The sequence below is a fragment of the Oreochromis aureus genome, linkage group 1, assembly GCF_013358895.1.
Source record: "Oreochromis aureus strain Israel breed Guangdong linkage group 1, ZZ_aureus, whole genome shotgun sequence".
NCBI lineage: Eukaryota > Metazoa > Chordata > Actinopteri > Cichliformes > Cichlidae > Oreochromis > Oreochromis aureus.
This window is the reverse complement of record NC_052942.1, coordinates 39,483,382-39,498,135: the sequence shown is the minus strand read 5'-3', so window position 1 is coordinate 39,498,135 and position 14,754 is coordinate 39,483,382. Positions and strand designations below refer to the sequence as shown.

At 46.0% G+C, this 14,754-nt stretch overlaps 2 protein-coding genes across 3 annotated transcripts; one reads left to right on the top strand and one right to left on the bottom strand.

The window, feature by feature from the left end:
* Positions 1-2,314: 2,314 nt before the first annotated feature.
* Positions 2,315-6,538, top strand: cog8 (component of oligomeric golgi complex 8). Its single transcript, XM_031750908.2, has 5 exons — positions 2,315-2,776; positions 3,361-3,568; positions 4,099-4,923; positions 5,010-5,178; positions 5,706-6,538. Exons 1-5 carry the CDS (start codon positions 2,448-2,450, stop codon positions 6,002-6,004), a joined length of 1,830 nt encoding a protein of 609 aa, XP_031606768.1. The 5' UTR covers positions 2,315-2,447; the 3' UTR covers positions 6,005-6,538.
* A 1,235-nt stretch (positions 6,539-7,773) lies between these two features.
* Positions 7,774-14,632, bottom strand: nob1 (NIN1 (RPN12) binding protein 1 homolog). 2 transcript variants are annotated; one of them, XM_031750906.2, is made up of 10 exons: positions 14,523-14,632; positions 13,849-13,981; positions 13,638-13,771; positions 13,227-13,298; positions 13,006-13,146; positions 10,718-10,858; positions 9,838-10,086; positions 9,597-9,694; positions 8,519-8,663; positions 7,774-8,372 (listed from the first exon to the last, which is right to left on the bottom strand). In XM_031750906.2, the coding sequence occupies exons 1-10, from the start codon at positions 14,589-14,591 to the stop codon at positions 8,103-8,105; spliced, it is 1,452 nt and encodes a 483-aa protein (XP_031606766.1). In that variant the 5' UTR covers positions 14,592-14,632; the 3' UTR covers positions 7,774-8,102. The 2 variants fall into 2 exon arrangements, with proteins under 2 accessions (XP_031606766.1, XP_031606767.1); XM_031750907.2 differs by lacking the exon at positions 10,718-10,858.
* Between the last annotated feature and the right edge of the window lie 122 nt (positions 14,633-14,754).

Genomic DNA, 14,754 nt, shown 5'->3' with positions numbered 1-14,754 from the left:
CCATGGAGGAACCACAGGGAACACTACTGCAGGACAGATTTTAAGGTCATACACATGACACTCCTTAGCCCACTGATTCCCCACCTTTCCAAAATGATCCTTCTGACTCCTTCCATACTCCCAGCATTCCAAAAGTACCTCCTTTGTGGGATGTGCGTCACCATGACCACCAAGATGAACCCAGTAATTCACCGATACTTGCTTCCTCCTAAGATCTAGGGGCATTTCTCCCATCTCCACCTGTAGGGGTCATTACCCTTTTTTTCCCAAACAACTTTATTAACAAATACGCTTCGAACCAATGACTGTAGAAAACAATCACTAGACTAGGTTGAACTTTTCAGTAGCGCCGTTAACTTAACGGTATTTATCTTAAATTAGCATTTCCATTTCTCCAGATTTGAGAGGTTTCTCTGATAATTGTTTTTATTTTTGTTACGTTTGCCAAACTTTTCCATTTTTCTCAAATGTTTTCTGCTAAATTTAGATTTGTTTTTCCTCATAATTTTTCCCCTAAATGCATCTTTTATATTCTTGTGATTAAGTATTTTTCCCCTCACATATCTGTGCGTTTTCTATTGTAAATTTGGTTTTTAGTTTCTTATAAAGCTGGTTACCCGCCCCCTATAAATTTGCCTCTTATGTTCTTATAAATGAGAGAGTTTTAGAAATCTTACAGCAGATCTAAATCATTTTTAATAATAAAACTAAAAGGGGCAAGATGAGTAAAACCAACTACACGCAAAATGTGAATTTTCTTTTAAGCTCACTGAAAGAAAAGTAAAAACCAGTCTTTGTAAGAAAATGAAAGCTAAAATGACATTGTGTATTTAAAAAACTAAAATAAAACAAAATGAATCAGGAAATGAATTCATTACTTGTAATAACGTAATTCGTTTAAATTAATTTACGTTATTTTTAGCCTCAGTAGGCTTTGGTGCAGAGGTTCACTGAGAGGTTAACGAGTCTGTGTAATTTTTCTATTATTAGGGTGCACTCCATGAGGTTTCTGGGCGTGCAGATCTCTGATGATCTCTCCTGGACTGCAAATACCACGGCGGTGGTAAAAAAGGCCCAGCAGCGTCTCCACTTTCTGAGAGTGCTCAGGAGGAACAACCTGGAGGAGAGGCTGCTGGTGACATTCTACAGAGCCACCATAGAGAGCATCCTAACGTACAGCATAACAACATGGTATGCAGGGTGCTCAGTTGCAGACAGGAAAGCACTGCAGAGGGTCATCAACACAGCCCAGAAGATCACTGACTGCTCTCTGCCCAGCCTGGAGGTCATTGCAAACTCTCGGTACCTCAGCAGAGCTGGCAATATCATCAAGGACCATTCTCACCCCAGCAATCAAGTGTTTGAACTATTACCGTCAGGCCGACGGTACAGGTCACATAAAACCAGAACAAACAGATTCAGGGATAGCTTCTTTCCCAGAGCTATCACCGTAGTAAATAAGCATAAAAACAATTGAAACTGCTTAGCTACACCATACTGTCACCGTCAATTATTATTATGCTGCTATTCTTACTGTCATTATATTAATGCTGCTATCCTGTATATATTGTGCTATCCTGTATATATTGTACTTACTATTGTTTGTTTTAATGTACCTTTTATATTCTACATTTATATTTATTATTGTATTTTTGCACCAAGGGAGTGGCACTCCAATTTCGTTGTACCCTGTACAATGACAATAAAGGCTATTCTATTCTATTCTATTCTATTCTATTCTATTCTATTCTATTCTATATAGTATCATATATATTTACTGTACTGTAATGTACTTAGAATACTACTATCATATTATTGTACAGGTAAATCAATATCCTAGTAAATATTCATATTGGTGTTGGTGATATTTGACAAAACATTTAAACAGTCATATATTATTTGTTGGCCTGTAATCTGTGAAAAATGTGTCAGACATCTCTCATGATTGAGTCATTCACTTTCCTCAAAAAAAAAAAGAAAAGAAAAAGAAATCCTATCTCAATCCAGAAGCTGCCTTGATAATAGCTGAGTTATCAGATTTTAGCAATAGAAATGTCTTTTTTCAGAGAGATGTGGCCAAGACACATTTTAACAAATGTAACGTCACAGTTATAGAAACATTATTTAAGTGACCAAAAAGGACAAAATAGATATAATAACTCAATAAATCAGAGTCACACAGATATTCTATGTATTTCATATATACCCATTATAGTATACATTCAAAACAAAACAAAATCAAAGAAACTTCGGAAATCATTTTTGGCACAACACCGGCAGGTGGCAGTATTTCACCTTTAAGCTTTTTTGCCACGTGTCAGAAGAAGAAGAAGAAGAAGAAGAAGAAGAACCGGGAAGTGTTCGTCAGCGCTGGATGTTCCGGTTGTTTACAACCAGAAAATCTGTCAGTTTATGAACCGGGACTCCGTGAACCTGCAGCGGTAAACATGGCGGCGGTGGACGTGGAGGATGAGAGCATCCTGGCGTCCATCTTTAAGGACAGCTTCCCGGACAGCCGGAGGGACAACCCGGACTTCGCGGCCTATCTGTCGGAGCTCAGCTCCTTCGGGGTGGAGAAGCTGGGCCGGGAGCCGGAGAGGCTGGCGGAGGAGCGGGCTCAGATCCTGCAGCAGACCCGGGAGCTGGCCTTCTCCAACTACCAGACCTTCATCCGCACCGCCGACTGCACCGAGCACATCTACCGGGACTTCGGCCGGGTGGAGAGCAGCGTGTCCCGGCTGCTGGACAAGCTGCCCCGCTTCGGAGAGAAGTGCAGGTCGGTGGCTCCCTGTGGAGGGCATGTCAGCAGGAGCAACCTGTTACTGGTTTAATCGATTAACACGGGATCTATAAAACACCTGAAGTGTCATCATTTACTGTTAGGTTAATAAAAACATCAGATGTTTTTAAAAAGCACACAGGATGAACCGATCACGGAGAGAGATGCAGATTAATTTAATGTCAACTGATTAATCGATAGATTATTGTAGCACACTGTAGGATCACAACTTCCATTTAAATTCAAAATATTTAAATACAGAAAAATAAAAAGAATCAAAATGAATAACTTTGTTATTTTCTTAGGAATATTTCACAGAAGGTGAATTAACTGCGAATGAATCAGCAGCAGATTAATTTCCTTGGAGCTGGCTCGTCAGCCTATTTTCAGAATAAAAAACAGTCAGTCAGACTTTAGTCACAACCAGAACAAAACTAAAGACTGGGAACATTAATGAAAGATAATAAAAGCTTCTTAAAGCTATAAATTGTGTGTTACACACAACACAAACGTGTTACACATAGTTGAGTTTTTGCTGTTGTGCCGTCTCTCTGAGCTTTGGGGGCTGATCTTGTTTTCAGGCGCTTCATGAAGGAGGCGGAGGAGATCGGAGCGAGCCGCCGGATGAACAGCCTCACTCTGAACCGCCACACGGAGATCCTGGAGATTCTGGAGATCCCTCAGCTCATGGACACCTGCGTCCGCAACGGCTACTACGAAGAGGCTCTGGAGCTGGCGGCGTACGTGAAGAGGCTGGAGAAGAAACACTCGTCGCTGCCCGTCATCCAGGTGAGTCCAGACCGGGCTGACAGAGACCAAAAAGCGGTTGTGTCTGTTTGTTTTTTTCATTTCAGCCTGTTAGTCACGCTGCCTGAGTGAAAATGAACTGTTATGGCTTTGATTTTCTGTCATGTGATGTTGGAGAAAAAATGTTCAAATAAAGAATTAAACGTGTGGAAATCAGAGAAATAAACAGCTCAAGCTTCAGACCTCTCTGAATACTCAGTTTTCTTTTCTTTGTTACGTGCACAGCTAACAAGCTCTGGGTGTTGCCCCTCAGCAGGCTTCCAGGTGTTGGCCAGGTGGAATTAAGCAGGATTTCAAAGAAGGTGAAAAGGCTAAAATGTGACTATGGGAGGTGTGTTGATGGGGCTCAGGTTCAGGTACAGGCTGGAAATCGCTAGTTTAAACTCTCAATTGACAAAAACTGGAGAAAAACAGTTGAGAAACTTTCTCTTTGCTGAGATATAAAACAGAAAAGGTCACTGTGGAGAACGTCTGTTTCGGCTCCTCTAACCTTTGACCTTCTCCATCTTCAGAGTATTGTGCGTGAAGTGCGTCAGTCGGCTCAGCTGATGCTCAACCAGCTGTTGCAGCAGCTCCGCAGCAACTCCCAGCTTCCTGTGTGCCTCCGCGTCATTGGTTACCTGCGGCGTATGGACGTGTTCACGGAGGCGGAGCTGCGGGTGAAGTTCCTGCAGGCTCGCAGCACGTGGCTGCACTCCATCCTCGCCGCCATCCCTGAAAACGACGCTTACTTCCACATCACCAAGACCATCGAGGCCTGCAGGGTGCACCTGTTTGACATCATCACCCAGTACAGAGCCATCTTCTCTGACGAGGACCCGCTGGTGCCCCCCGCAGGAGGGCTCATGGCAGTGAACGAGGGCGCCATCTTCCACGGCTGGGTGGTGCACAAGGTGGCGGAGTTCCTGGAGACCTTAGAGAGGGACCTGCAGCGGGGTGTGGGCAGCCGCCTGGACTCCCTGCTGGGTCAGTGCATGTACTTCGGTTTGTCCTTCAGCAGGGTGGGGGCGGACTTCCGTGGGCAGCTGGCGCCCATGTTCCAGCGGGTGGCGGCGGACACGTTCCGCGGAGCCGTGCAGGAGGCGGTGGAAAAATTCCAGGAGGACATGAACCTGTACACGCTCATCGCCCTGCCCTCAGTGCTGGCAGGGACCATCCCCGTTGTAGCGCCCACCCCGCAGCCCGGCACCCTGCAGCCCCCCATGTCCCTGCTCGACTTCCAGCCGCTCGCCTGCTTCCTCAACAGCATCCTGATGGCCTTCAACGACCTCCGCCTCTGCTGCCCCATCGGAGTGGTGGAGGATGTCACCAAATGCCTGGAGGAAGCTCTAAAGATGGTGAGCAGCTGGATCTTTGGTGTAATCTGGGTTAAAGTCAGACTGACGCTGGATTAACAGCTGCTGACGGTCTTGTTTTTTGTCAGGTGACCCGTCAGATTCTGGTGTTTCACCGGGCGGAGGAGACGGCCTTCAGCAGCCGGGAGAAGGAGCTGTTTGTTCAGTTCTGCTGTGCGTACGCGGAAGACCTGCTGCCCTTCCTGAACCGCTGCCTGCAGGTCCTGTTTCCACCGGCTCAGCTCGCTCTCATCCTGGGTGAGGACTCGCAGCAACATCTGGGTTCCACTTTGTTCGATTCTTCGGTTTAAAATTGACGCGGTAATGCTGAAGAAGTTTAACGACGGGCCTGGAAGTGAAGTCGTTATTCCAATAATGTGGACTCGGTTTAAACTGTTGTCCTTACGTTGTTGTTCTTGTTGCCCACATTCGGTCTCTGGCTGGAAACTGCATGAACGTACATTGTAGACTGTATATAAAAGATGGGCGTGAAATCATGGTCTGAATTCGGAGTAATGACGGCTGCAGCCTGTAGGAGGCACTAATAAAACCACAAAATCACCACACAAGCTTTTTTTGTGTAGTAAAGTTAAACTTTTGGTCCAATTAGTCAATGAAAAGAAAAACACAAAATTAATTTAAAAGAGAAAAAAATCTTTAGACTCTTTTTTTCTTTTTTTGCCCTGGGCTCTTATCTCAAAGTTATTCACTGTAATGGCTAAAATAGCTTAAGAAGTGCTGAGCAGCAGAGTTTGGTCTGAATCGAATCGGTTGTCTCTCCGCAGGTGTTCCTCCCACCCAGCTGCATAAGTACGGCCGTCTGGGCTCCATCGACCTCGCCGCAGTCCTCGAGCCTCTGGACTTCCTGCTTCCTCAGAGGGAGACGCCGGTGCCACCGTTGCCAGAGGTCGACATTACGGCTGAATTGAGCAGCCTGACCTTTGACACGGAGCCCAAAGAACCGACAGCAGATCCAGACTCGGCGCTGACCCCATCCGATGTCAGAGACTCAAAATCCGGATCCGAACTAACGAAGACAAAATCCAAAGAGCCAAAGCAGGACGAGGAGTTTTCTTTGGAGTGAAAGCGAGGAAACGCTCACTATGTAAACTGTATCCTGTGACGGACGTCTGCCACAACTAAAGCATTAAAATATTTTTATATATGTGAGAAAAGGGCTTTAATGGGGACATTTCTTCTCTTATTTAAAGGTTTACTCACTAACATAGAAGGAAAACAAGCAAATGTTCTTAATTTGCTTCTTTTTCCATCGATAAAGGAGTCCACCTGATTTTAACCCGTCTCTGGGAGATCTTCAGCTCATGCTCGTTCTTTAAGAAGGAAAAACTGAGTGTTTGTGTTTTCCTGTTACCGTGTCAGAAATCTGAGAAAAGCATAAGTTTGGTTTATTGATAGGAAAGTCGTGAAGGGCAGAAACGGACTCTGCACTTCCACTCCGGCCTCATCTTTGAGCTTTTTCTGCTGAGGCAGCTGGGAGTTGTAGTCCATCAGCTGTGTCTGATTTACATGGTGGGTTTGTTAAAAACTGTCTGGACACTTAAATCTTTCACCTTGATTCAAAGATTTATTGGAAATCAATAAAGATCAATTATATTGACGAGTCAGTCTCATGTTTAAAGGAGCGTACTGCAGTTTCTGCACAGTCACGGTGAGTCTCTGAGCTCATCTCCACCTGTCTGGAATATCTGAAGATAAACTCAAGGATCTTCCACCTTCAAAGATCTACAGGTGAGCACCTTGTAGGCCGCTACTTCTACCAACTAACAGCCACCCGAGTAGGACTAGTGTTTGGACCGGAGACCTCAGGTCTTATTTTCCTGTTTAAATAAAGGTTTAAAAAATTTAAACCTTCCAGTGATCATATATGTTCTCCCTCTGCGTCGTGTTTGAATCGGTGTTTTTTCTGTAATTTTACTGTCAGACAGCGACGGGACAATTCAATGATGTAATGCTGTCTGTTACCATAGAAACACAGCATTTCTGGCACAACTTCAATGACTCGCAAGGTGCACCAAGAAGATAGACGTAAAAGTTCCAGCACTATGCGGCACACGGTGATGTTACTCACTGTTTAACCACAGGTCAAAGCACGAAATGGTAATCAATAAAGTTTATGTCAAACATGTGGCCCTCGGGCCCAGAGGCAGCCCAGTGAAGGGTCACGTTCGGCCCGGCTTTACAAAGTGTGAAAACTGCAGAGAAGTCAGTTTGTGTTTTTTAGTACGGGACCTCGACGTTACAGGACAGTTAAAAATGTTTCTAGATACTGATGATGATGTTTTTATCATAAAGATGTAAAATACTGAAGTTCAGCCATAAAAACTGACCTGTAAACTGTAACGTAGTTAAAGCAGACTCGCTGTGAGAGGCTTCACTGCTCTCTAAACTAAAAAGAAATATTTTAGTAAGAATATTACATCTGGTAAAATTTGAAGGAAGTAGGATTTACACCTTCGTCGTTGTTTAAACCCTTCTGAACCTGATGTGCACCTGCACAGAAATGTATGTGCACGCTGTATCTGCGTAACCCAGAGGGACCGTGATTGGTCCGTTCACTACTGCCGTTTGCTCTTACAGATGTTCAGCCACCTCTGCCGCCATTTATCCAATCGACTGGAGGAGAAACCTCTCCAGCGGCGAGTGTTTAAGAGCAGAGCTCAGCTTCCAGGTCTGATTTTTTTTTTTGCCTTTGCAGGAATATTTTTTCCTTCTTCACTCACAGAAATCCTGATCTGTAGCAGAATCTCTGTATCACATCGTCGCCCTGCAGACCGAGAAATAGCAACGCTCCTGCCTCCATGGTGGAGATAATGAGCAGAAACAGACACTGATGTGAAATTTCACACACTTTTAATGTATTTATTATTCTGGCTCGTTCCATAAGGGATGATATGTAATCTGTAATAATCTGGAGCTGGTATTCTTAGTTAATTCGCCTGTGTGTCGCCGAGTGTTATCGACTTCCTCTGGCTGTCACGCCCGTCTCTTCTGCTGTGAACGCCGTGTTTAGAGCTGTAGTTAATCCTTGTGCCTTAGATGTCTGACTGTCCATGAACGCACCAGAAGACCTGATGAGTTAATCTGTCGCACGCGAGCTGATGGACAATTTGGGAAATGACGGTACGGTCCTTTAATTTAAACACAACGCGTGCTCGCCATCTTTACTTCTTCTTGACAAACTTCCTGCGGGTGGCGTTGGGGTTGGCCCGCCTCCTGCCGCCGCCACACTGGCTGTCTCTGATCTGCAGGTTGGCGGCTCGGCTGTAGATGTCGTTCTCGCAGAACGGCGATGTTCCGGCCACGTAGTCCGGGTTGAAGACGTCGGTCTTCTGGCGAGCCTTCTGGGAGAGCCTCTGCTGGGGGAAGCGCTGGTCCTCCACCAGGTGGGGGTTGGTGGAGTGTTTCCCCCCCTGAGGCAGAGGCAGCGTGTGCTGAAACACAAGACGGCAGTGGTCAGGTTTAGAACATTTTAAGACCCGACTCAGGCAGAACTGAAGTGGTCAAAGGTCTGAAAAATGATTTGCGCTGCAGTGCGAACACAGAGTCATTTTAGACGTGATAAAACGCTGCGTCTCACCCGGAGCCCTCTGGGATTCAACACTTTGGGATTTTTGGAGAAATGCATCTGCATGCTGCCGTCCTCGTTCACCGTCACCGCCAGCTTCTTCAGGGTTCTGTTCCCGCAGTGAGGACAGAAAGCTTTGTTCATGTCGCTCGTCGTCCTGGAATCGAAACATTTAACAGGTCAATGCTCCTGCACGGGCGGCCCAACTGTGAAAGCCCCTCACTTTATACAGCCTCTAAGAACAGGACAGGTCACTAACATTCTGAAAACTAAAGATCTAAAGAACACATCTGTCCAGCTGAGGAACATCTGTCCTCTCATGTTAAGTTTGTTCCAACCCTGCACTCCACGCTCCATCATTCTGATCCACTTTAACATCTGTGCTTCTCTTTAAAGCAGGCGTGGGCGAACTCCAGGCCTTGAGGGCCGGTGTCCTGCAGGTTTTAGATGTGTCCTTGATCCAACACAGCTGATTCAAATGGCTAAATGACCTCCTCAACATGTCTTGCAGTTCTCCAGAAACCTGGTAATGAACTAGTCATTTGATTCAGGTGTGTTGACCCAGGGTGAGATCTAAAACCTGCAGGACACCGGCCCGCGAGGCCTGGACATCCCCACCCCTGGTGTAGAGCCACTTTAATGGATTATATTCAGATTTTTACCCTTACTAAAGCTTATTTACATCTGTATCTCTGGAGCACCTTTACTGTATTTTTTCTATAATTTTTTAACCTTTTTTTCATATTTATTTTCTTACCAATCTATGTAAGCATCATTTTTATTGTGTTTTATTATTTTTATTTTAATCTACTCAAGCAGCTCTAGGGATTTTTATTCAAGGAGCTTCTGTAATTTAATACATTTAATTTATTTTTTTTATTTCTTTCATTGACTTTTGTCCATTTTATTTATTTATGTATTAATTTATTTTTATTGTACTTTTATACTCATTGAATTAAGCAGCCCTAACATTTTAAGTTATTCAGCACATTTATTCTATTCTTGATATAAATGTAAATCTTTTCAATTTCATATTCTTTTGTATTTTTCATTGGAACGTATTCAAGCTGTTAAATTTGTTCGGACTCACTTGAAGCAAGCGTGACATCTCAGGATGTAGTTCCTCGCCTGTTTGATCAGCATCCCGTTCACAGAGAGAACGTGAAGTCCGATCTGAATGAGAACGTTCTGGGAAAAACAGGGAAAGGTTTTTGAAGTTCAGCGGAAAGCAGGAGAACATTTATTCACGCAGCGGTTTACTGAAACGATTCACAGAAAGTTTTAGACAGAAGGTGAAAAACAGCGAATGCACCATCTCCTGCATCCGTTACCTGCATGGCGAAGTCGGTGGTCAGACAGCCGACTCTGATGTCAGCTGGAGCCGTCCAATCAGCAGAATCCATCTTCACTTGTTTGATGTTACCGGGAGTGATCCATCCTCCTCCATCGTCATCGTCGTCATCGTTCTCCTCGTCATCTTCGTCATCAGGCTCGTTCTCTTTGTCCTCCTCGTCCGATTGGCCCCCCGACGCCCTTTGCTCCGCCCTCTTCTCTGTCTGTGGTGATTCGTTGCCCTCTTTCTGTAAACAAACATCATCATCATCATCACTGCAGTGTGACAGGTGACAGAAGTTATGACTCAATGAGAGAGGTAAAATTCCTCCTTTGTCTCCTTGCTTCCTCTCACATGCATCCTTTCCTACAGAGAGAGACCTTTAAATCACTGATGTTTAGGAGGAAACCCCGTTTATCGTCAACATCAGCAGCGTTTTCCACACGATTCACTATTTACACATTACAAGAATAAGACATCAGATCACACTTGCACTACTTTTTCTCTTGAAATGTGCTGCAGGATGCAGGAGGTGGTGGGCATGCACATGATGTTCAGAGGCTGCAACACAAAACAACAGAAATAAAAGGGTAATGCACTGATGCACTGGAGTCTGACCGGTGTGTGAAACCATGCAAACACAAAGACACCTGCAGCCCTCACAAAGCCTCATGGAGGCTCCTTCAAATATTTAAATATGAATGAGGTCTCCTGCAAACTGCAGCTGGTGACACGAGCCTGTCACAGTCTGCTACGAGCGCTCACTGAGGGGCTGAACCGAGGCTCAGAGTAACACAAAGGATTATTTTGAACTGTGAATCATGCAAAGCTGCTCTACGAAACTCCCAGCATGAAAACATTCTTCCCTTTAAACTCACCAGTAAACCCAGCAGCTCATCGTTGAAGGTCAGGAGCGGATCCCTCCAGAACAGGAAGCTGCTGAACTGGTTGCCGTCCGAAGTCGTCCGCGTGTCCGTTTGTTTTTGTCCGCCGCTTGATTTTAAACCCTCCGTTGGACCCTGACAGAGCAGCAGCGATAGCAGACATGCTGTGTTTACGTGCACAACCTGGAGATACAAGCTCTTTTCTAACAGCACGGCACCCAACTCCATCCATCCGTCCAGGCCTCCAATCATCCGTCCATCCATCCATCCGTCCAGGCCTCCAATCATCCGTCCATCCATCCATCCGTCCAGGCCTCCAATCATCCGTCCATCCATCCATCCTTCCAGGCCTCCAATCATCCGTCCAGGCCTCCAATCATCTGTCCATCCATCCATCCATCCATCCGTCCAGGCCTCCAATCATCCGTCCATCCATCCATCCATCCGTCCAGGCCTCCAATCATCCGTCCATCCATCCATCCAGCCCTCCAATCATCCGTCCATCCATCCGTCCGTCCAGGCCTCCAATCATCCGTCCATCCATCCATCCAGCCCTCCATCCATCCGTCCGTCCAGGCCTCCAATCATCCATCCATCCATCCGTCCAGGCCTCCAATCATCCATCCATCCATCCGTCCAGGCCTCCAATCATCCATCCATCCATCTGCCCGTCTGCCCATCCATCCGCCCAGGCCTCCAATCATCTGTCCATCCATCCATCCATCCGCCCAGGCCTCAATCATCCATCCATCCATCCGCCCGTCGCCTGTCCATCCATCCGCCCAGGCCTCAATCATCTGTCCATCCATCCATCCAGCCCTCCAATCATCCGTCCATCCATCCGTCCGTCCAGCCCTCCAATCATCTGTCCATCCATCCGTCCGTCCAGGCCTCCAATCATCCGTCCATCCATCCATCCAGCCCTCCACCCATCCATCCGTCCAGGCCTCCAATCATCCATCCATCCATCCGTCCGTCCAGGCCTCCAATCATCCGTCCATCCAGCCCTCCAATCATCCGTCCATCCATCCATCCGTCCGTCCATCCATCCATCCATCCGTCCAGGCCTCCAATCATCCGTCCATCCATCCGTCCGTCCATCCATCCGTCCATCCATCCTTAATGGCCGGGGAAAAACAGATGTTCTTCTCTCCAGACATTTTCTCAGGCATTTCCAACCCAGCTGCAAGCTACAACCTCTCCAGTCTGTCCTGGTTCTGTCCTGGGTTTCCTGTGAAACAGTTAACCTGCAGCGGTGCAGGAGGTATTCTGGTCGGATCCCCAAAGCACCTTAGCTGGCTCCCTTCAGTGTGGAGGACTAACAACCACTGCACGGATGTTCCAAACCAGTTCCACATCTTTTCATAGGAAAAAAAAAGCCAGTAAAGACACAAAACTTCTGTGCTCGGAGGTGGAACCACGCCACTGGCTGTGGGAGGGGACAGACATTCGCACAGCTCACAAAGTCCGTCCTCCATGATTTTATTCTGTGGATGTTACTTTAAACTCTGCTTTGCAATCTTTGGTCTTACAACAGTCAGAATAATAGAGCTGGTTTCATCGGTGGCAGAGAGAATGTGTGAATGTGTATGTGTTTGTAACAAAGGCAGCTCAGCTCATCTCGGTTTCTAAAGATTATTGACTTCAAGAATCAAGAAGCCTGTTTTCTACGATCGCTTTAACACATATTCACAGAGGAAAGGTTCTGAGCATTGAAACTATCTGTGCAAACAGACGTCTGTGTGAGAGTCAGCAGAGGGATTTAAAACCCTCTGAGGAAGTTGTTACAGCGAGAGACTGTGAGGTCCAGGTGCTCCTCGTCCTCTCACCACAGCATGAAATCTCAGCTAATCGCGCTTTTAACGTTTGTCGCATCAAAAATACAAAAGAATAGAAAAAGTCTGAGGAAATGAACACGAGCTCCGAAACAACATCAGAACAAAGCTAAAAATTCTGTATTTTAAAAAATAAGCACAGACGAATGTCAGCAGAAGGTAGATCGTCCGATTTTCACACATTTTAACTGGCAGCATAAAGAAATTCGAGATTTACAAGAAAGGAAACACCATTTTTAAACACTTTGAATGGAGTCTGGTATTTCTGGTCACACTGTCTGTGACATTCAGATTCTCTTAAATCTCGCAAATTCGGTTTCCTGATTCAAATAATTTCACATTATGAGCAAAAGATGCAAAAATTAAACGACAGAAACTTCTTATTTTAAAGCTACTGTCTCAAAACAATCTACGATCGAACCGAAGAGAGCTCTGTTTTTTCCTCACCAGTAAACCCAGCAGCTCGTCGTCGATGGCCGGCAGCGGCTCCCTCCAGAACTGGAAGCTGTTGAACTCGTCGCCGTCAGTCTCGTTCGACGTCTTCTTTTCCGTCTCCGTCTGTTGGACATTCGGACTGTCTGCAGGTTTCTGAAGACACAAACACAAAGTGAGAAAATGTTCCTGACTGCACGCCGGCCTGACGGCTGACACGAGTGTCCGACTCTCACCTTGGAAGGAAAGTGGAACCCGGCGACGTTCATCGGAGTCTCGGGGTGGCGCTGTGTGTTCTGAATGTTCACCTGGATCAGAAAATAACCAGAGGAGTCTGCGTTTATCACAGTGTGGAGTTAAACTTCTACATGTCTGCTGTACAGAGTCAAGAATAGAATAGAACAACGCTTTATTGGCATTGTACAACAAAGGTATGGGTGCAATGAATATGCGACACTAACTGCACAGGAGTAAAAATATACATAAATATTAAGCACATTAGGAATAAACAGCAAACAGAAGAGACGTACAGTCCAGAGAGAGTTCACACAAAAATCACACATAAACTTTGTTGGTCTCAGCCTTTCACAATAAGAGCGCTCTCTTATTCAGAGAGCCAGGGGAGCGAGTCTGTGTGCTGCAGGTACCTTAACCTCCGGCTCCTTCCTCAGGTGCTGCGAGCCGACGTTCTCCAGCTCCAGCTGGTAGGTCAGAGCCAGGACTTTGATGTCAGTGGCTGAGAGACTCGGATAGTCCCCGGTCTTCTTGGAGAACTCTGTCACTGAAAACAGACACCAGGACGTTAAATCACACCTTTACGGAGGTTCGGAAAGGGATGGGATTCAGACGCCCGCTCACCGTGTCTGATGTGCTCTGGATGTGGTTCCTTAAAGTGGAGCTGGTACGGCAGGAAGGCCAGGCTCCTCCTGGTGGGTTTGTCTCGGATCTCCTCCACCACATCTTTCAGGGTGTAGATGTTCCTGCCGATTTCCTGCCAAATAAAACCAACAGAGTGAGAGAACATCAGGAAGCTTCAGCCTGATCTTTATCGTGGCAGCAGCCAGAATTCAGTTTTTTAATCCGCTTGAGGCTAAAATCTTTATTAAAGCTCCAGTGAATATTTATTTTACTAAACAAGGTTTTTTTTCCCTTTAATGATCTGAGAACAGAGACCAGATCCGGACCAAAAACCCGTCCACGTTCCGTCTACGTTTACACCTGAACTACAGCATCAGGTGATGCTTTGAACACCGTTGATCCAGTTCTCCTTTCTCTGGACTACATTACAGACCCGGGACCAGATTAGCACATTAAACTCAGTTTTATGGCCCTGGATCATTTATTGTCCCTATGAAAGCAGAAGAAGATCCTGTTTCTCGGTTTGTTGTCGGGGACCTGTTGGCCTCCAGCTCCACGCTGAGTCCTCTCCCCCCGGCTCGCCTCGCTGACACCTCCCGGTCTCTGAAGCCCCTCTCCCGGGTCACCCACACCCTCACAACCCCGTCCACCTGGATCAGGAGGGACAGACTCACCTGGAGAGGAGCTTTCTTTAAAAACGCTCCAGCATCTGCGACAACATGCTCTACCAGGGTGGTCGCCATCTTGGTTTGATGACCAGCAGCGGGAGCGACCAATCAGAAGAGAGGGGAAACACTCGTGACACGTAAAGCCGAAAACACGTCACTCATGTGGGAAAGTTGAACTTAACCATTAAAGTTGTTTTTTAAAAAGTGAAATAAAGTTTGTTTTCTTATTTAATTGATG